Genomic DNA, 23,214 nt, shown 5'->3' on the forward strand with positions numbered 1-23,214 from the left:
ACCTGTGTTTTCTTTTTCAGGTGCGGAACCACCCCACTCAATTGGATTTTATGCACATGCATGGCAGGCTTTTTTTTTTAGTAGATTTGTTTTAAGCCTATTTAATAAATCAGACCCATAGTGTCATAATTCAGTTATCTATATGACTATATATATATATATATATATATATTATAAAAAAATCATTTAATGGTTTTACTTACCTACAAACCTTTATAAATGCAGTGATGTCTAATGGATACTGAGCAATGCCTTATGCCATTCACATTGAGGTCAAAGCTTCAATGTGACATATTTAAGCCCAGGTTAAAGATGACTCTACTTGAAAGTTAAAACTGCCAGTTTGGCTAATCACTTTATGATGTATGCTGTGTGCATTCCCAAAAAATGTATTATTAGAGAAAGGGTAATGATTAAATTTCAAACTATCTTAATTTTTAAGATATGTAAAAATAGGTTGGGTACATGGGTGGAATGAGAGCCAGCTGTAATCCTGCTGCACTGTGAAAAGATATTTGCCTAGTAACATCGCTAAAGGACGAATACCATTTTGCTTGAGGAAGGTGGAAGTTCCAGGTGTAAAAGATGGGAAAATGTAAAAAGGTTGTGCAGGTGCGTAACTACAATTTGCCATACCCCCCAGCAAAAATCTGCCAGTTAGGGCCCAACTAAATGCAGAGTTAAATGCAGAGCGGCAGCAGAGCATTAATTATTACCACCATGCGATTCCCATAATGTGACATCATGAGCTGCGTGGTGATTGGCTGCCAGGCGCGAGGCTACTCAGAAATGAGGAGCACCTGTCCCGCTGCCGGAAGCAGGCCATATTTAACACCCCACTGCCACAGATCTGCATTTATCTCTGCCTGCTGACAAGGGTGCCTTCCTTAGGGAGTTGGGGAGGCTAACAAAGATGTACTAGATACAGTATATTTTAAATTATACACAGCTTTATTGTGTATTAGTTTAAATGTATTTTTATTTTTTTACTTTTTTTTTAAATAATCCAGTATTTTGGATTCCTTATGTGTATCGGGTTCAAATGGCAGTGTCTTTTTTAAGCAATTTTGAAGAAAAAAACCCCACTGTGTTGGCAGAGAGTATTATGTCAGGCTTCTTCTCTTGGCTTCCAATTTTATGTCCAGTTGACGAAGCTGTTCAAGGAATCCTGGGTTGGGGCAGATATCTCGATGCTCACTCACAGTGCGTATAGCATCAATTAAGCTTAATCCCTCAGAGATCATTAAGAAAGCTAGAACAATGGATGCTGCCCTGCTGATCCCCATTGCGCAATGCACCAGCACTTTGCCTGAAAAAACAATCAGGAAAGAAAATACATAAGTTATGGAGATAACTTTTCCTGAGGATTAATTCTTGGTAACTATCAAACCAATTATTATTTGAATTTACATGGCTCAAAAAATAATGGAACACTTTGAAAACTCATCACATCTTACTGGTACATTATGCTGACTATCTACACTGATATGGACTGGGTAATGTGTTAGGATTGTTTGAGGGAAATTAAAATTAAAGAAGGTTGAATCCAATTACATCACAAAAATCTAATTGAAAAAATGATGTGACAGGCTGGTACATTTTGCTAAAATTCAATTGCAGCAAATCAAATTGTACTCAGTGGTTTGTTAGGCCCCAGTGTGTATATATGCTCCTAATGAGATGAAGGATGGTGTCCTGGGGGAATCTCCTTCCAAATCAGGACCAGGGCATCATTGAGCTCCTGGACTGTCTGAGGTGCAACCTGGCACCATCGCATTGATTGAGACATACAATCCCAGAGATGTATTATTGGATACAGGTCATGCCTTGGGGCCAGTCAATGGTATCAATTAATAATTCTTAAGGAGCTGACTCCATATTTTCTACACATGAGGCTGGGCATTGTTGTGCACCATGAGGAACCCACATACTGCACCAGCATAGGGTCTGACAATAGGTCTAAGGATTTCATCCCAATACCTAATAACAGTCAAGGTACACTTGAGGGTAAGCCTTTCCATGTGCATCCCTCCATGGATAGGCTTACCCAGACCTTCACTGAACCATCGCCAAGCCTGAACAATGTTATAGGCAGAATAATGTTCTCCACATATTTTCCAGACCCTTTCAGGTCTGCCAAATGTGCACAGTAGGACTTGCTCTCGTGTGCAAACACAGGATGCCAGTGGCAAACCTGACAATTCTGGTATTCTATGAAAATGCTAATTGAGCTCTACAGTGTAGGGCAGTGAGCACAGGGCCTACTAGATGTCAGGCCACCCTCATGAGGTCTGTTTTTGATTGTTTGATTAGATAAGCACTCACCGGTGGCCTACTGGAGGTAATTTTGCAGTTCTCACCCGTTTCCCCTTTTTCCAATGGAGCAGATACCTGTCCTTATGGATTAAACATTTCCTATGGCTCTGTCCAGCTCTCCTGCAGTAACTACCTGTTTCCTGGAAACCTTTCCATGCTCATGTTACACTGCATTGGGAGACACAACAAGCCTTCTGGCAATGGCACATATTGATGTGCCATCCTGGAGATGTTGGACTACCTGTGCAACCTTTGAAGAGTCCAGGTTATCCGCTAATAGTAGTAACACTGACTGTAGCCAAATGAAAAGCTTGAGAAAAAACTCAGGGGCCTTTATCTGTTAAAGTTAAACCATTCCCATTTTTTGGCAGTTTTTTCATTGTTGCCCCTCTGGAGCACCTGTTGTTAATTTCATTAACACCATAGCAGCTGAAACTGAACAACCAACCCCTCTACTACTTAAATGACCAGATCAATATTAAATAAATGTAATTGACTTGATGCCATACTCTGATTAAAAAGTGTTTGCTACATTTTTTTGAGCAGTATATAAGTAATTAAAAGAAGATATGTACTGAGATGATTATTGAAACTACCATTTGACTTCCTTTTCATAAACAAAGTCTCCTAGATGTCATGGCAGACTTTTGGAGCTTAGAAGAATGATGCAATTAGATGTTCTGGCTTCAGAAATATCTGGAACCAAAAAACAGCATAACATCATGAGAGAGTTAGTAGTGGCAGACTCCATACCAGACTCCATACCAAACAAAGTAGTATAATATATAAAAAATAAATTGAACAACTTAAAGGGAACCTAAACCCAATTAAAAAAAATTGTTTTACTTACCTGGGATGTCTACCAGCCCCTTGCAGCCATCCTGTGCCCTCGACGTCACTCCCGGTTCCTCTGGTCCCTTACCACCAGCTAGTTTCATTTTTGCCGACTCAGTCAGCGGGCCACCACATGTATCTTTGCACGTGTTACCGCAGTTACAAGACGCTATAGTGGGTGTCAACACGTATCTTTTTACGCACTGCAGGTTAACGTAATTAATTACAACAATTAGAGGACAAACCTAAAACGAATCCAACTAACATACTAATTATAATATAAACCAAATAAAAGCAAAAATAAACATTTTAGATCGTAAAGGCCCCCCCCCAAGACAATTTTTTTTTTTACAATTTACATATTAGCAATGTATTCAATTTAAATAAATCTGGAAAGGTAATGGCAGAATGATTACGCAAAGATAAAGCCCAAATAATGTATCTAGGCGAAACGAGGCAAAACTGGTCTATGGTACACAGGAAATAGGAGAGACATTAGCAGTATTATACAAAAAAAAAACAACAAAACTATATAATTTAAAAGAGAAAGACTAATTAAACCGAGAGGAATTTTGGTGGGAAATTAAATTACTGATACTGAGCAGAACCAGGAAGAGATCGCAGAACCAATAAGGATGCTGGAATTCTTAGACATAGTAAAGAAAATGGTTAGAAATAAAAGTCCAGGCCCAGGCAGAGATACAAAAGAGTTCTTCAAAACCTTTGCAGAAAAAAATGTCCTACCCTTTTGTAGGTTGTAAAACTCCACAGCAGAGGCAGCAACCTTTTCCAGGTTAAAAAAAGCAGTAATTACTTTGATCCCAAAAGAGGAAAACCACCAACAGAAATTCTCAATTATCACCCTATCTCCCTGATAAATACAGACATAAAGATATATGTGAGAATAAAAATCAATGGCCTAAATACTCTACTGGGAGGTCAGCAAATAGGGTTTAGAAAGAATAAAAACCTAAAAGATAATGTGTATGTATATATAGTAATACATTTAATATACCAGAGTAAGAAGAAGAAGAGGAGGGAGGCAGTTCTGCTGGCCCTGGATGCAGAAAAAGCATTTGAAAGACTGTCTGCAGCCATGGACAAATTTGGAATGGGTAAAATCATTATCAACAGAACTAAAAAAAATATGTAAATCAAACTACATGTAGAAAAGTAAATGGCTATCTCTCAAGTGAATTCGCCTGAACAAGTGGGGTGTAAGCAGTGGCGCCTTAACCTACTGACCACCCAGGCAGTGGCTTGGAGCGGCTTTGATGGGGAAGGCGCAATAAATTACTGTCAGTCCAAGGGGAAATAAAAATTCCTGTCCTGAAAGACCGTTGTAAGGGACTGGAGAGAAATAGATTTCCTTCTGTTTTAAGAAGGCAAATTACACCAAGCTTTGCTTTTTTAGTAGGAGGGCATTTTGATTCCTTTTATCCCCCTATATATTCCTAGTAGCTTGGGTCACCCTGAGCTGCTTGGTTACTCTGCTCTTTTCACAAATAGCCTTCTGCTAAGTCACTGATAAAGAATCATTCAGAGTTCAGATTTATAGATACTCCCTAAGAAAAAGGTGTCTGGTTTATAGCTGTTCTCTGCCCCTCCATGAGTCCACCCTGAGCTGGCTGACTGACTGACTGACATTTAAGGGTATGTAGTGAAAGTTTTCTACTCTCACAAGTGTTTTTAGGAATGCATCTAATAAGGATTTATAGAAAGATTTGAGACAGTCCCTCACTATTCAGTGTACAGAGGTGACAGCGCCCTACCCCCAAATGTTACTGAGTCTGCAGAGCGAGCAAGACAAACAAACAAACAGTAAACTCTGCAGACAGCCCTGTGCTCTGCTAGTCCTGCATCACATGTCTAGATGTCAGGACGCTTGCCATGACTAGCTATGGAGCGGTAGGATCATCTGATCCTCTCCCCATTGGGACACACAGCCTGCTCTTCTCCCTGAATTCACCAGGACAGTGTTTGAAGTGTGTAATGGACACAGTGGGGGTTGCAGGTTTTGTCTTTCATTGTGAGAGAGTGAATAGGAGGGCAGCATCTAAAGCTCAAACAATGATAATGGACATGTAAGCAATGTGTGTAATTACATCCATCACTACTTATAATTGAAGCTGGCATAATAATGTATTTCCATTAATGCTGTCTGTTTGCCCTCTCTCTAATGCTATGTACCACCTCACGATTTTTCCAACGATTTTCCCGATGTCCATCAATTTTTTTTGAGCGACAAGTAGTCATTTACACGATGTCGTGACATCGCTTAGCGTTGTGTGGTGAAAAGTGACCGTCACTGAGGATCGGATCTTTAAGATCCTTGACGACACCCCGTAAAGTACTGCGGTCGCTTGACTTCTCGTTCGCGCCCGTCCTGTAATGTCACGTGACACCTCGCATACCCGCTGGCAGGAAGATAAATCGCTGGACGCTTGTCATGAGGGGACACCTCGCTGGATCCATCTTCCTGTGTTGTTGCAGTCACTGTGGTGAGTGTGGAGCTTAACTTTGCTCGCCCTCACCCTCTGCTCATGCTCCCTCTCCCACTGTCTCTCTGACCAAACAACTGCTACTTGGGGAACAATATGCACAACTATGTACACTACTCTGAGCACTCTTCAGGGGAGCCAGTAGCATTTGAAACTATTATTGTGTATTAATGTAGCACTGACATCTTCAGCACTTTACAGAGTACATAGTCATGTCACTGACTGCTCACTGGAGCTTTCAATTTCATCCCTACCATAGTCAAACTGTAATGTCCGACCATATTATTATCATGTATTTATATAGCACTGACATCTTCTGCAGTACTTTACAGAGTACATAGTCATGTCACTGACTGTCCTCAGAGGAGCTCACAATCTAATCCTACCATAGTCATAGTCTAATGTCCTACCATATTATTATTATTATTATGCATTCATATAGCACTGACATATTCTGCAGCACTTTACAGAGTACATAGTCATGTCACTGACTGTCCTCAGAGGAGCTCACAATCTAATCCCTACCACAGTTATAGTCTAATATTTTCAATATAGGATTGTTTTGGGGTAAACCAGTTGATTTATTAGTATGTTTTTTAGGATGCAGGAAATGTCTGAAGTATCTGAAGACAGAAACTCCATGCAGATTTTGCCCTGGCCAATGTTCAAGCCTAGGACTCAGCACTAAAATGCAGTAGTGCTACCCACTGAGCCTCTATTCTACTCATAGATCTCTGCTCATCCATGTCATCAATTCTGACCCTCTACTACCCTTCCTCCCTCCATTCTACTTCTCTTCTCTTGTATCACTTACACTACAAACACACTGTGCTTATCTCCAGAATGGATTATGAATCAAACTATTCGGCCCAGTGCACACCAAAACCGCTAGGCGATCCTCAAAACGCTAGCGGTTTTTGGAGCAGATTTCAGAGCGATTCTAGGCATGTTTAGAGACATTTTCTAAACATGCCGAGTGTTTTTGTGAAGCAGATTACAAATACTGTTACAGTAAAAGCTGTTACTGAACAGCTTCTGTAACAAAAACGCCTGGAAAACCACTCTGATCTAGCGTTTTTCAGAGTGGTTTGCATTTTTCCTATACTTTATATTGAGGCAGAATTGCTTTTGCAAACCGCAAATGTGCAGCAGGAGGCACGTTTGCAGTTTGCTAAAAACCTCAGACCGCTGGTGTGCACCATCCCATTGTAATACATTAGCCAAGCGTTTTCACAGACAGATGCGGTTGGCAGATCGCTGCTAAAACCGCTCGGTGTGCACTGGGCCTTAAACCACCTTACCATATCAGCCCTTCAATGTCATGATATACCCACTCCAGTCCTACCCTAACAGGTGGTATAATATATGTAAAACTCATAATGTTTGTGAAAAGTTATTTTGAAAGTAAGAATGTCTTGCTTGATAATCCAATCTTGCAATGTGACTGCCATTGGAACTTGTAGTGTGGATGCTGTATTTATTTGAGGTGCATACTGGCAGCATGTGCTGTATGGCATACAATGCTGATCATCCACAAGGCAAACTTAAGCAGCTGCCTAGGGTCTAGAGAGAGTTTAGGGGCCTGGTGGTTGCTAGCCCCCACCAAATCTAACTAAATAAGCCAGGTGACCATCAGTGGAGGGCAAAGTGTTATCTTGCCTAGGGCCCCGTTTCATAGTTATCCCTCTCTGATGGCTTATATCATGTGTTAAGTGTTCTATAATGTATATGATTTTTGTTTTATTTTTTATGGGGGGGGGGGGCACAGGATTTCTTGCCTGGAGTGACAAGAAGGCTAGAGGCGCCCCTGGGTGCAAGGAACTTATCTGATCCTGCTGCTGTTCTCACCGAGAGCTGGGCAACGGCCTCCACTTCCGGGTCTCGGCGCTTTTCCCCCGTCAATGACGCGCAGACTGGGACGCACTTCCTGATAGGCGGAGATCACATTCACAGTACGCTCTCCGCAAAGGTAAACAGTAGTCAGCTGACATCTCGATCAGCTGACAGCGCAGTGTCAGCTGATTTACTATAGCTGACAGCGCAGTGTCAGCTGATTTGCTATAGCTGACACTTAGGTATGATTGAGCTGATGTTTGATTGGCTGTGCAGAGTGTGGCTGGCCACTGATTGGTTGAATGAAGTATTAAAACTTGAGTGAGTGCTCCCAGTCATCGCCCGTGATAGCATAGCTGTGGCTAGTTGCTGGGTGCGCACTGGTACTGATTATTATTACTGTTCTCTGGATATTGACCCTTGGCTTGTTATTGACCACTCTTGTCTGCTGCCTGAACCGACCCTTGCTTGTTACCTGGATACTCTTGCTTGCTGCCTAGACCGACCTTTACTTGTTACCTGGATACTCTTGCCTGCTGCCTGGACTGACCCTTGCTTGTTACCTGGATACTCTGACTTGCCTGTCATTAGACTCCTGATTGCCGCCGGTGTGGGCCTCATTCACATAACTAAGGTATTACTACAGTTTGATACTTGTGTGCCTCTGAAGGTTTTAGTAATAGAACTAGAAATTGTGTGAACAGGGAATTCAAAATACAGTGGCATAATGAATATATTAAATATCTGGGAATTACAATTGGTAGTAACACACAATTGCTTTTTGATAAAAATGTATGATAAACCTTCCCATAAACAATAGGACTTTCCCTGTTTTAATACACTAGGTAGAATTGATATGATAAAAATGAATTAATTAACAAACTACAAAACACCCCAGTAAAAATTCCACACGGTTGGTTCGCTTCTATCAATCATATCTTTCAGAAGTTAAGTTGGAGAAATAAAGCAGCTAGGATATTGTCTAAAAAATGTACAAAATAAAAACCTAAGGGTGTATTGGCAGTTACTGATATGTTTAGATACTATCAAGCAATGCTTCTAGGTAGAACCCTTGAATTGAGACAGTTATTAAAAAAAAATTGGATCAAGATGGAGTACGGTACGAGTGTGCTAATAATTTGTAAAGCTCTCTCCTGGGATAGGCAGACTAGGGAAGCTTTTAATGAAACAGGCTACCTCTCGATAATACCCACATTAAAAGCAATATTAAGCTACATGAAGTCACAGAAAATTGGAACTTCCCCATTAATGTCACTTGAAAACAACCCAGAGTTCCTCGGTGAGAGAGGCAGACTGGCTTAAAAAGAACACATAGAGTGTTAGACATACTAAAATTGGATGAGGCAAGGGGTGTAAAACCTATCCAAAATTTTGGGTGATGGCAGATTGACAGCTTTATCGCATGTCTAAAAAATAAATCTGGAACACTTAGACACAGTTGGACTAAGCTGGAGAAAATATTCAAAGATGGGTCTATGCCCGAAAACCAGGTGCCGTGGCTATACAATTACCTGGGAAAACCCTTAAATGATCAAGACCTACCTGGCAATTACCATAAATAGAAAAGGGACCTAGCTAGAGATATAGACAACTCTATACGGGAGGCTTCCCAAGACTACCCATATTCAGATTTGTACTAGATGGTACAGAACACCACAAAAATGACCTAAAATGAATCCAGGAGATAAGGGAAACTGCTAGAGATGTGGGTCGAACTCTGGGGACCTGCTACATACTGTATGTTTTGGCTTTGTCCAAATATACAAAAACTATGGGCACAAATAAAAAAAATAAAATTAAAAAATGGTATAAATTCAGAGTACTGTAGTAAAACAATGCCATGGTGGCAGGTTTCAAGCATAGACTTAAAGAAAGTAATAGATAACAAGAAGTCTGATACACATTCTCTCATTAGCAGCAAGGAAACTAGTACTGGAAAACTGGAAATCAACAATCATACCCTCCTTAAAAAATGGATAAAACAGTCCACACAGTTATTGGTAATCAAATCAGGTTTGGGAGAGGAGACAATGTCCAATAAAATATTTAAGGTCATTTAAGAAATATGGGAACGGGCAGTAATGACCTATGAGGATAGTACAGCAGGGAGTACATAAGGAAAACATGGGAAGGAGAGAAGGGAGGTAAGATAGGAGGAACATTCCCCCCCCCCCCCCCCCCAAAAGGAAAGCTTAAGAAAAAAGGTCGGTCTTTGGAGGGATGAGAGTGGATGAATGGGTATGACAAATTGGGTGTGTTTGTGAGTGTTCTGTGGTATTCTGTGATCATGTATGTAATATTAACTTGCTATTGTTTTCTTTTTCTTTTAGACTTGCTATACACTTTAAAGCAGAAAATAATGAAGCAAAACAAAGTTTACAAACAATAGTGCAAACTTAACTCAATAAAGGAGTACATTAATGAAGTGTATCTGTTAGGTGCATTACAGAGTGTATGCTAAGTATTAGGGGGAAAAAAACGCTCAAGGTAAATTTACTGCAATGAAAGATATTAAGAATTTTGATTAAAATGTTTTTACCGACACTCTAGTATATCAGCTTCTGTTTTCATCAGGTGCATCAGGTGACTTGGTTGGCTTGCCTGATTTTCCTAATGTAAGGTCCTGTTTCTGACAGTTAAACCTAACCTCTCTGCCTAATGATATCTGCTTCCTGGTGACTAACTCAAAAGGTGTCCATACATCTACCGATTTTGGTGGCCGATCAACCATTAGACTAATCTCTCTGAGGGCATGAACCCAGAAGAGTAGTCTGGACCCAGCCGCTAAGAGGTAAAGTATTACTGCAGGGACACCGGGGTGGTAAATGTACAATAGGGGCGCCAGCAGCCGTGGGGTCCATTGCGTTCGTCGTTTATTACACGCTGTTAGCACAGCACACCCGATCGAGGTCAGTATACATCTGTCTCCTGAAAAACAATTGGGTAACAGCATATCCCTCAAATAACACAGCTGGAATATTGTCATCAAAATTGGACACACATTTCTACCAAATTGCATGAGGCATCATGTACCAGAGAAAGACCAGACCCCCTGATAGACTCCCAGTAGCAAAGCACACACCATAACAAACCACTAGTACCAGAAAATACCCCATAACCCCTGTCTCTGAAGGTGATGGCATTTACCATTAGGAGATTGGAGTCCAGCCCTTATAAATTGTGCTGCAGGGAAAAAGAAAACACTGAGGTCAAAATGAGGGTCATCATCTGCCTCCACTCCAAAGTAATCAATATTAAGGTCTCTGTAGAACTCCGGTCCTGTGTTAATTCGATACTTTCCAGAAGCTGCATTCACTATGTGGGTGATCCCCAGCTGACGAAGAACAGACTTATCTCTGGCAGTAAACCTGTGCAAGGAAAATAGATGCAAAAATTGATAAACATATCACAATAACATGTGTTTGTGTATGGGTACAGTATATGATGTACTATTACCAAGCAAAGTAGTATTTTGCACTCATATATTTCAAAGCATTCTACCCATGCTACCTCTGTGACACATGACACATGATATTCCCCTAAATTAAAATCTCTGTACCCTTGTGTCTTTATTTTCCATCAAAGACATAGCTGCTTACTGGAGAAAGTTATTGGATTTGACATGTGTGCACACTTTTACTACTCCAACACAACTTACCCCATCCATCTGTAACACCTTGCTCACATCTTTCAGCCCTGTCAATATAACCAATTTCACCTTTCTTACGTCATCTCCCTCCGCTGCATGATCACTTGCATCGACCTCCTCCTTTGACATTGCTGACCACCTGCTTCATACCATACTCTATATTGACATTTGTTATACTGGCCTCTCTTGTTTCTTTTCTGATTTACACAATCACTCATCCTAAATTTCTTTTAATGGTGACTCTTCCTCTTTCATGCCTCTCCCTGTCAATATTCACAAAAGCTTCATCCTTGGCCATGTGCACTTCTCTGCTTATATCGCCACCCTTGGCAAACTTTCACCTTTAGGGAATAATGCAGTTTCAATGCTGATGAATTAGAGATTTGTCTGTGTCTACCCTGATTTTATTTCCTGGAAAAAGGCCACCCGTCAGCCATCTGATCACGGATGTCTGATAAGTATCTAAGTATCTAATCAGTGGCGTAGCTAAGGAGCTGTGGGTCCCGGTGCAAGTTTTACATGGGGCCCCCAAGCACTCTATACATAACCATGGATACGGCGCGGCGGGCGCGCCAAAACTTGCCTTCCCAACAAAGCTCTATCATAACCACTTATTACTAATTAACTACAGACATAAGTTCCCTGCTCACTATCTTTCCCTCTTCTTGAAATGCAAATTTGATTAAGCCAGATCCACTTCTCCTGTGAAATAGTTTGTACTTGCAGTCTATGTAAGCTTGTCATTTCGACTCCCTATTTATTGTACATTTTGTACACCACTTCACAATATGTTGGTGCATTATACATACTGGTATGTTAAGGTGACCATGCATAGGGATGCAAATAGGTAGCAAGGTAGGCCTGTGTTTGCACAGGAAGTCTTCTTACATAGTTACATAGTTACTTGGGTTGAAAAAAGACATACGTTCATCGAGTTCAACCAGAGAACAAAGTACAACACCAGCCTGCTCCCTCATATATCCCTGTTGATCCAGAGGAAGTGAAAAACCCTTACAAGGCATGGTCCAATTAGCCCCAAAAGGGAAAAAATTCCTTCCCCACTCCAGATGGCAATCAGATAAAATCCCTGAATCAACATCATTGGGCATTCCTAGTAATTGTAGCCATGGATGTCTTTCAACGCAGGCAAAGCATCTAAACCCCCTTTAAATGCAGGCATAGAATTTGCCATAACTACTTCCTGTGGCAATGCATTCCACATCTTAATCACTCTTACTGTAACGAACCCTTTCCTAAATAAATGGCTAAAACGTTTTTCCTCCATGCGCAGATCATGTCCTCTAGTCCTTTGAGAAGGTCTAGGGACAAAAAGCTCATCCGCCAAGCTTTTATATTGCCCTCTGACGTATTTATACATGTTAATTAGATCCCCTCTAAGGCCTCTTTTCTCTAGACTAAATAAACCCAGTTTATCTAACCTTTCTTAGTAATTGACACCTTCCATCCCAAGTATCAATTTTGTTGCTCGTCTCTTCACCTGCTCTAAAACTGCAATATCTTTCCTGTAATGTAGTGCCCAGAACTGAATTCTATGTTCCAGATATGGCCTTACTAGAGAGTTAAACAGGGGCAATATTATGCTAGCATCTCGAGTTTTTATTTCCCTTTTAATGCATCCCAAAATTTTGTTAGCTTTAGCTGCAGCGGCTTGGCATTGAGTATGATTATTTAACTTGTTGTCGATGAGTACTCCTAAGTCCTTCTCCAAGTTTGATGTCCCCAACTGTATCTCATTTATTTTGTATGGTGCTAGACCATTGGTACGACCAAAATGCATGACTTTACATTTTTCAGCATTGAATTTCATCTGCCATTTATGTGCCCATATAACCATCCTATCCAGATCCTGTTGCAGTATGTCCCTATCTTCCTGTGAGTTGATGATTCTGCACAATTTTGTGTCATCAACAAAAATAGCAACATTGCTTACTACTGCATCTACTAGGTCATTAATAAATTGAAGAGCACTGGACCCGATACAGACCCCTGTGGGACCCCACTGCTTACAGTCACCCATTTTGAGTATGATCCATTGACTACAACTCTTTCTTTCTGTCCATTAGCCAGTTCCCTATCCATGCACACAGGCTCTTCCCCAGTCCTTGCATCCTCAACTTTTGCACCAGACTTTTGTGTGGAACAGTGTCGAAGCCTTTGCAAAGTCCAAGTATATCACATCTACAGCGTTCCCAATATCCACATTAGCGTTCACTACCTCATAAAAGCTGAGCATGTTAGTCAAACAGGACCTGTCTTTAGTAAACCCATGTTGATGCTGAGAAATAAGATTATTTTCTACTATGAAGTCATGTATAGTATCTCTTAGTAACCCCTCAAATAATTTGCATACAACTGATGTTAAGCTTACAGGTCTATAATTTCCTGGATTTGTTTTTTTGCCCTTCTTAAATAATGGGAAAACGTGAGCTGTACGCCAATCCACTGGGACTCTGCCAGTTGAAAGAGAGTCACAAAAGATAAGATAAAGGGGTTTATCTATAACTGAACTTAATTCCCTTAGGACCCGAGGATGCATGCCATCTGGGCCAGGTGCCTTGTCTTTTTAAAATTTATTTAGTCTTGCCTTCACTTCTTCCTGCGTTAAGTATTTAATATTACAGTTGGAAGATTGAGACTCTTCTGCATCTGTAATGTGCAACAGTGATGTTTACCTTCTGGAGCAAAGGAAAGCCTATCCTAGAGTGGCTGTGTTATCAGGGTGGTAAGACTGCTTAAAGGGAATCTGAAGTGAAAATAAACTTCTGAAATAATGAATTGTATGTGTAGAACAGCTAAGAAATAGAACATTAATAGCAAAGAAACAAGTCATATTGTTTCCAGTACAGGAAGAGTTAACCTGCCTGGCGTTCTATTAAGATCGCCAGGCAGGCTGCGGGAGGGTTTTTTTTTAATAAAAAAAAAACTATTTCATGCAGCCAACTGAAAGTTGGCTGCATGAAAGCCCACTAGAGGGCGCTCCGGAGGCGTTCTTCCGATCGCCTCCGGCGCCCAGAATAAACAAGGAAGGCCGCAATGAGCGGCCTTCCTTGTTTTGCTTACATCGTCGCCATAGCGACGAGCGGAGTGACGTCATCGACGTCAGCCGACGTCCTGACGTCAGCCGCCTCCGATCCAGCCCTTAGCGCTGGCCGGAACTTTTTGTTCCGGCTACGCTGGGCTCAGGCGGCTGGGGGGACCCTCTTTCGCCGCTGCTCGCGGCGGATCGCCGCAGAGCGGCGGCGATCAGGCAGCACACGCGGCTGGCAAAGTGCCGGCTGCGTGTGCTGCTTTTTATTTGAGCCAAATCGGCCCAGCAGGGCCTGAGCGGCAGGCTCCGGCGGTACTGGACGAGCTGAGCTCGTCCAGACCGCCCAGCAGGTTAAAAAAACTTCAGTTTCAGTTCAGCTTCTCTGAGCTCCAAGACCAAATTGGCCGCTGATTTCTGGAGCACTATGCATCAAAGAAACAGCGACTGACAGCTTCAGATAAGGTTCAGTGAGAAGAGAAGTTCAAAGGGTCATAAGCTCTGCAAACCACACTCTGTATTTTAAACTATAAGACAGAGCAAACTGCAAATATGACAATATGATGTTGCGCTATATAAATGCTATATAACTGAAAATAAAAATATGAGACTAATTTATTTGCCACTAATGTTCTATTCCTTATCTGTACTACACATACAATACAATTCATAATATCATAAGGTTTGTTTTTTTGCTTCAGTATCACTTTAAATCGTGGCATTACCATATGTTTAATTTACTAGAATGCAATTAGGTACAGCAGACTTGCCTTCCTACCGTATCTAATAGTCCCAATCATAACAATAGTGTGTGTTTGTTCCTTGCGCTATATTCCAACTCTCTTCTGTGTTTAATATTCAACATTGGGCAGGGGCGCACTGACCATTAAGGCACTCGGGCACGGACCGAGGGCCCGTGGTCAGGGGGGGCTTGCCACCCGCCAGAGAGCCCTGAGCACCAGCCAGCGAAGGAGGGCGATGGGCAGAGCAGCGGAGAAGGGGGGAAGTCCCCCCCCCCTTCTCTCACCTTGGGGCCCCCCCTTCCTGGCTCTCCCCTCCAGAATCGGTAAAGTGTCGGCGCAGCGGCTGACAGCGGGCGGAGACTTACCACTTTTCAGCCACCGGAGGGAGCGCTGATCTGTGTGCCACTAGTCTGGGCTTCTCAAGCCCAGACTAGTGGCACACAGATCAGCGCTCCCTCCAGTGGCTGAACAGCGGTAAGTCTCCGCCCGCTGTCAGCCGCTACCCGCTGCGCCGACACTTAACAGTTCTGGAGGGGAGAGCCAGGAAGGGGGGCCCCAAGGTGAGGGAAGGGGGGGAACGTCCCCCCTTCTCCGCTGCTATGCAAATCGCCCTCCTTCACTGGCTGTCTCCCCTCCTGGAGACACTACAAGCCTGGCTGCATATACTGGGGGCACCTGTAGACCTGGCTATACCGGGGAGACCTATACACCTGGCTGCATATACTGGGGAGACCTATACACCTGGCTGCATATACTGGGGAGACCTATACACCTGGCTGCATATACTGAGGGCACTTATACACCTGACTACATATACTGGGGGCACTTATAGACCTAGCTACATATACTGGGGCACCTATAGACCTGGCTGTATATACTGGGGGCACCTATAGACCTGGCTGTATATACTGGGGGCACCTATAGACCTGGCTATACTGGGGACACCTATACACCTGGCTACATATACTGGGGACACCTAAGAACCTGGCTATCTATACAGGAGACACCTATAGACCTGGCTATCTGTACTGGGGACACATATAGACCTGGCTATCTGTACTGGGGACACCTATAGGCCTGGCTACCTATCCTGGAGACACCTGTAGACCTGGCTACCTATACTGGGGACACCTATAGACCTGGCTATCTTAACTGGGGACATCTATAGACCTGGCTATCTTACACCACTTCTAAGGTCATGTATATTTTGCCCCACCCATATTCTGTTGCGTGACCACACCCATTTTATGGCGCAGGGGTTTTCATCAGTATAAAATATAACATATTTACTGTTGTCAGTAAATTATTATATCTTAGTCTGTAAAAATATAACGTGAAAGGTGGGAAACACTGGTATGGGGGCCCCATAATCTCCTATTGCCCGGGGGCCCCATGAGTTGTCAGTCCGCCCCTGACATTGGGTGTATATTGTTTTTTGCATTCACAGAATTATGTTTCTATGATGACCCATAAACCGTAGTACTATACTCCATAATAGTAGTCTGGTCAATTATGACTTAAAGAGACTCTGAAGCGAGAATAAATCTCGCTTCAGAGCTCATAGTTAGCAGGGGCATGTGTGCCCCTGCTAAAACGCCGCTATCCCGCGGCTAAACGGGGGTCCCTTCACCCCCAAACCCACCCCCGCAAGACTTGGTCGTCAACTTGGTTGTAGATATTCTCTTCCTGGAGGCAGGGCTAACGGCTGCAGCCCTGCCTCTAGTCGCGTCTATCAGAAGCGCATCGCCGCCTCTCCCCCGCCTCTCTCAGTGAAGGAAGACTGAGAGGGGCGGGGGAGAGATGGAGGTACGCGGCTGATAGACGCGCGTGAGGCAGGGCTGCAGCGGTTAGCCCTGCCCCAATGCGGAAGCGCTCCCCGGCTGTACGGAGGGGATTTGGGGGTGAAGGGACCCCCGTTAAGCCGTGGGATAGCGGCGTTTTAGCAGGGGCACACATGTCCCTGCTATCTATGAGGTCTGAAGCGAGATTTATTCTCGCTTCAGACTCTCTTTAATCGGAAATTATATAACTGACAGAAGCTTTAACATTTCTTCCTCTTCTTTCCATAAAGCTTACAGCCATTTAAAACCCAACACTTGGGTCACCTTGATAGAGTGAAATGTCAGGGTCATGTGGTCACTGGTAGGTGTATGGTTAGTAATAACTTTGTAATTAGAAACGTGATAGCATAGGACATGCTGAGACTGAGTTCCCAAAGGAGTCATCTCTACAGTTAGCAGATCTGGAAAGAAGACAAAAGTACATCAAGCTCATCTTGTTCTTCTAAGCTGCTTCTATGATGACATAAAGGAACATTAAGCTAAAGAAACTATAAAGATATATGAGAAAATACAAAAATGCAGCAAACGTTAAAGGGACACTTAAGTCAAACAAAAAAAAATGAGTTTTACTCACCTAGGGCTTCCAATAGCCCCCTGAAGCTGTCCGGTGCCCTCGCCGTCTCCCTCCGATCCTCCTGGCCCCGCCGGCAGCCACTTCCTGTTTCGGTGACAGGAGCTGACAGGCTGGGGACGCGAGTGATTCTTCGCGTTCCCAGACACATTAGCACCCTCTATGCTGCTATATGGTATATGATATATGCTATAGCAGCATAGATGGCGCTATTGTGGCCAGGAACGCGAAGAATCACTCGCGTCCCCAGCCTGTCAGCTCCTGTCACCGAAACAGGAAGTGGCTGCCGGTGGGGCCAGGAGGATCGTAGGGAGACGGCGAGGGCACTGGACAGCTGCAGGGGGCTATTGGAAGCCCCAGGTGAGTAAAACTCATTTTTTTGGTTTGACTTAAGTGTCCCTTTAAATATCAAATAGCCATGTCTCTGACATTCAGTAAGTGAATTTATGGGGTGGTGGGTGGTAGAGGTAACAGTAGATATTAGAGGGCATTTGCCAGTTCTGTTCCATAGTAAGAAGGGCAAAACAGGACCAGGGTGGCAGAGATTTATTACAGAACTTGATTCTCCTAAAGCTCTTCAGAACATAACATAACTCTCTGTTAAAAAAAATCCTCCCTAGGCTCTGTTGCAATTTAAATTTCGATGTTTGTATTTCTGTGGCTGTGATATAGGGTCCCGTTTCCACTAGTGCGACGCGATTTCGCCGGCATTCAGACGCTTGTAAAAACGCATGCGGGTGCGTTTCCGCATGCGTTTTACCCGCGATTTCGCGTGCGATTTCGCATGGCAGGGTGCCATGCGAAATTAACCATGACACTGCCAGGGCAAAATAACATTGAGAAGGATGCGAAATTGCACGCGAAATCGCGGGTAAAAACGCATGTAACAAACGCATGCGTTTTTACTATTAAATACATTAGCGGCGATTCGCACGGATTCCCGACGCAGGCGAATTCTGCGGGTCCCGCCGTGCAGATTTGGCCCGCCGCCAAATCGCTCCCGCACGCCGCACAGGTGGAAACGGCCCCATCCACTAACATTAACTATGCGAATCCGCATGCAGTGCCCGCATGCGGATTCGCCCTAGTGGAAACGAGCCCTAACAGATTGATGGGTTTGCAAAACAGTGTAAAGCAATTTAAATAAATTAAAGTATAGTTGCACTTATAGCGCAGGTGCCATTTTTAACTGCCCATTTTACTACAACATACTGCAATAATAAAAAAAAGTAATAATAATACCTTCCCTGAAGCAAACCGGTACACTTTAGCTCTTGGGCATTTATGGATTTCTTAGTTATCAGAAATAATTTATTAATTTCTAACCACTGGAAGTGTACTTTAGGAAGCAAATACAGGGACTTTTAATCAGCATCATACAGAGATAATTTATTTATTTAAGTGCAACCTCTAGTGGCTGAAATTGTGGAATTTTTATTTATACATTTATAATACATTTTTTTTTAATACTCAAGGAATCTTGTAGCTGTAGATTTGAGCAGGTGGAGGACCCAGCCCAATTCCGTAAAATTGTGACCCTTAGTTTTTCTACCTCTGAAGACTGCCAGAGTATTTAGAGAAGCATACTTAAACAAGTTAAAACTCAAGATGAGAAAATATCTGCAATACACCAAAGTCTTATTCAGTACTTTATTTTTTAGCATTTCAAAAGAAAACCTGGTCTTTATTTACTGGTTAAGGGCTCTGCCTCTGACACAGGAAACCTGGGTTTGAATATCGGCTCTTCCTATTCAATAAGCTAGCACCTATGCAGTAGGTGACCTTGGGCAAGACTCCCCAACACTGCTACTGCCTATAGAGCGTGTCCTAGTGGCTGCAGCTGTGGCGCTTTGAGTCCGCCAGGAGAAAAGCGCGATATAAGTGTTCTGTGTCTTTTCTGTGTCGTTAACCCTGATTTACGACAAAGGACAGTGTAAACGTGGCCTCCATGTGTTTTGCCTCAAGAATAATTAAGTTTTAATTAAGACATTGGTGCGCTCATGACATTTTTTACATTTACATTTTCTAAGTTTGAAATTGAAACCATATTGACATTTGTGGCTACATTTTTATTCAAGGTTGCTGGTTTCCATGATTTTCCCACGGTCTTGCTGACACTACAAGTATGCAGATCTGGAGCTTTGATTTTTCTCTCATATCACTAACAGGACAGTTGCATGCATGAAAAAAGGGTGCTGTGACAAAAGGGCCTGGCTGGATAGCTATAAAAGGCACCAGTGGATAACGAAATCTGATAACGATAAAATTGGTTAACGATAAATACCGTTGTTAAAACAGACGGGAAAAAATATTGGAAAGATATTAAGCTTAAAAATCTTTACGTAATTCAACAATACAGCTTAACCCAACCCTACTCTCAGGGCCCGTTTCCACTTGTGCGGTGCGAATTAGTCACGGAAAACGTGAAAACGAATTTGCATGCGGATGCAAATTTTACCGCAAATTCGTGGGCGTTTTCGCATATGTTAGTAAGTATGCAAATTTAACCATGTCAGTGCCTGTGTGCTTTTACATTGATTTTATGCGGAAACGCCAGTAAATTTGTGGTAAAATTTGCGATAAAATTCGCATACGAAAATGCATCTGAATTTCCTATTAAATACATTGTATGCGAATCGCAAGGCGGTGTGCGAATTCTGATGACTCTGCCATGAAGATTTTTCCTGCACACAAAACCGCACAGGATTTCTGTGGAAACAGGCCCATCCACTTGTATTGGTTATGCGAATCTGCATGCAGAAAACGCATGCAGATTCACACAAGTGGAAACGGGCCCTCACACAGAACTCTCCCCAGGTGGTGCCTAAAACTAACCACTCCCCTGGTGGTGCCTAAAACTAACCACTCCCCTGGTGGCGCCTAACCCTAACAACCCCCCGGAGGTGCCTAACCACCACCACCACCCCCAGGTGTTGACTAAAACCCCCAGATGGTGCCTAACCGCTCCCCCTGGTGTTGCCTAACCCTAACCACTCCCTCTGCAGAAACACCCTTTTCCACATAGAAATGATATCTTTGATAATGTAAAATCTGTACATACAAATTAAATATGAACAAAACTGTAGCGTTGCAAGCTTCTAAAACGCGGCGCCCTTTTTTCAATGTATTGATAATTGCATTAAAGTCTATGGCGGCGCCCTTTTTTCCTGCTACTGGACAGTCTTATTTGAGATGTGCTTATCACTTTTCTGCTCTGAGACAGTATAGTAAGATGGGAATGGGTTGATGAGGGGCGGGGTTTAAAGGTAATATACTGTATAGGGGAGGGCTTATGCATGATCCCCGAGCCCCTGACTAGTACTTATTAACGAAATGCACAGAGAGGGGATATGTGTGGAGGAAAGCGGAGCCAATGCATGGCATTAGAAATAAGCGTGTGAGGTCTGGAGGGAAAAACTGAGCACTGATCTGGGGAATAGCCTGGGCTTTATGACAAGCTGTGTATTTTAGAGTTATGAATAATTTTTTGCTGTTTTAAATAAACATTTTTACACCATGAGAGACATTCTGTTTTCTTGAGGTAAAACTTTGTGAATGACATTAGCCTGTGGGAGGCAAAAGTGCATTGTCTAATGCCCCTGTAATAAGGGTCCTTGAGGCTGTTGGGATTGCATGAGTTGGAAGCAGGGCCGGCCCTAGACTTTTTGCCGCCTGAGGCAAAATTAGAAAAAAATCGCCGGTGGGTGGGGGGGGGGGCCGCCAAGCTGGAGGGGTAGCGGGCAGAAAGGAGGTATTGGGCCCACTTACAATACAGTGGGCGGCGTTGCAGGAAGTGACGTCAGTGGAGCACACGCTAGAACGCGGAAAAGGTGAGTGATCCCCGCCCGTTGCCTCTTAACCACTTGAGGACCGTGGGCTTAACCCCCCTTAAGGACCGGCCACTTTTTTTCCATTGAGACCACTGCAGCTTTCACGGTTTATTGCTCGCTCATACAACCTACCACCTAAATGAATTTTGGCTCCTTTTCTTGTCACTAATAAAGCTTTCTTTTGGTGCTATTTGATTGCTCCTGCGATTTTTACTTTTTATTATATTCATCAAAAAAGACATGAATTTTGGCAAAAAAAATGATTTTTTTAGCTTTCTGTGCTGACATTTTTCAAATAAAGTAAAATTTCTGTATACATGCAGCGCGAAAAATGTGGACAAACATGTTTTTGATTAAAAAAAACCCCATTCAGTGTATATTTATTGGTTTGGGTAAAAGTTATAGCGTTTACAAACTATGGTGCAAAAAGTGAATTTTCCCATTTTCAAGCATCTATGACTTTTCTGACCACCTGACATGTTTCATGAGGGGCTAGAATTCCAGGATAGTATAAATACCCCCCAAATGACCCCATTTTGGAAAGAAGACATCCCAAAGTATTCACTGAGAGGCATAGTGAGTTCATAGAAGATATTAATTTTTGTCACAAGTAAGCGGAAAATGACACTTTGTGACAAAAAAAAAAAAAGTTTCCATTTCTTCTAACTTGCGACAAAAAAAATGAAATCTGCCACGGACTCACCATGCCCCTCTCTGAATACCTTGAAGTGTCTACTTTCCAAAATGGGGTCATTTGTGGGGTGTGTTTACTGTCCTCGCATTTTGGGGGGTGCTAATTTGTGAGCACCCCTGTAAAGCCTAAAGGTGCTCATTGGACTTTGGGCCCCTTAGCGCAGTTAGGCTGCAAAAAAAGTGCCACACATGTGGTATTGCCATACTCAGGAGAAGTAGTATAATGTGTTTTGGGGTGTATTTTTACACATACCGATGCTGGGTGGGAGAAATATCTCTGTAAATGACAATTTTTTAATTTTTTTTACACACAATTGTCCATTTACAGAGATCTTTCTCCCACTCAGCATGGGTATGTGTAAAAATACACCCCAAAACACATTATACTACTTCTCCTGAGTACGGCGGTACCACATATGTGGCACTTTTTTACACCCCAAGAACGCTAAGGGGCCCAAAGTCCAATGAGTACCTTTAGGATTTCACAGGTCATTTTGAGAAATTTCGTTTCAAGACTACTCCTCACGGTTTAGGGCCCATAAAATGCCAGGACAGTATAGGAACCCCACAAATGACCCCATTTTAGAAAGAAGACACCCCAAGGTATTCCGTTAGTAGTACAGTGAGTTCATAGAAGATTTTATTTTTTGTCACGAGTTAGCGGAAAATGACACTTTGTGAAAAAAAAAACAATAAAAATCAATTTCCGCTAACTTGTGACAAAAAATAAAATCTTCTATGAACTCACAGTACTACTAACAGAATACCTTGGGGTGTCTTCTTTCTAAAATGGAGTCATTTGTGGGGTTCCTATACTGTCCTGGCATTTTAGGGGCCCTAAACCGTGAGGAGTAGTCTTGAAACAAAATTTCTAAAAATGACCTGTGAAATCCTAAAGGTACTCATTGGACTTTGGGCCCCTTAGCGCAGTTAGGGTGCAAAAAAGTGCCACACATGTGGTATCGCCGTACTCGGGAGAAGTAGTACAATGTGTTTTGGGGTGTATTTTTACACATACCCATGCTGGGTGGAAGAAATAACTCTGTAAATGGACAATTGTGTGTAAAAAAAATCAAAAGATTGTCATTTACAGAGGTATTTCTCCCACCCAGAATGGGTATGTGTAAAAATACACCCCAAAACACATTATACTACTTCTCCCGAGTACGGCGATACCACATGATTGGCACTTTTTTGCAGCCTAACTGCGCTAAGGGGCCCAAAGTCCAATGAGTACCTTTAGGATTTCACAGGTCATTTTTGTTTCAAGACTACTCTTCACGGTTTAGGGCCCCTAAAATGCCAGGGCAGTATAGGAACCCCACTAATGACCCCA

General features: G+C 42.7%; 1 protein-coding gene across 4 annotated transcripts in view; it reads right to left on the minus strand.

The window, feature by feature from the left end:
- Positions 1-932: 932 nt before the first annotated feature.
- Positions 933-23,214, minus strand: part of LOC137534057 (dual specificity protein phosphatase 13B-like) — a 99,581-nt gene continuing 77,299 nt past the window's right edge. For 3 of the 4 annotated variants that reach the window (XM_068255384.1, XM_068255385.1, XM_068255386.1), the window contains 2 exons: positions 10,653-10,873; positions 933-1,309 (listed from right to left, as the gene is read on the minus strand). In XM_068255384.1, coding sequence (XP_068111485.1) covers positions 1,104-1,309; positions 10,653-10,873 — 427 coding nt within the window. In that variant the 3' untranslated portion in view covers positions 933-1,103. Of the gene's footprint in view, positions 1,310-10,652; positions 10,874-23,214 lie in introns of those variants that run through there. The other variant, XM_068255387.1, reaches the window with a different exon arrangement.

This window comes from Hyperolius riggenbachi, chromosome 10 (genome assembly GCF_040937935.1).
Source record: "Hyperolius riggenbachi isolate aHypRig1 chromosome 10, aHypRig1.pri, whole genome shotgun sequence".
NCBI classification, from domain to species: Eukaryota; Metazoa; Chordata; class Amphibia; order Anura; family Hyperoliidae; genus Hyperolius; species Hyperolius riggenbachi.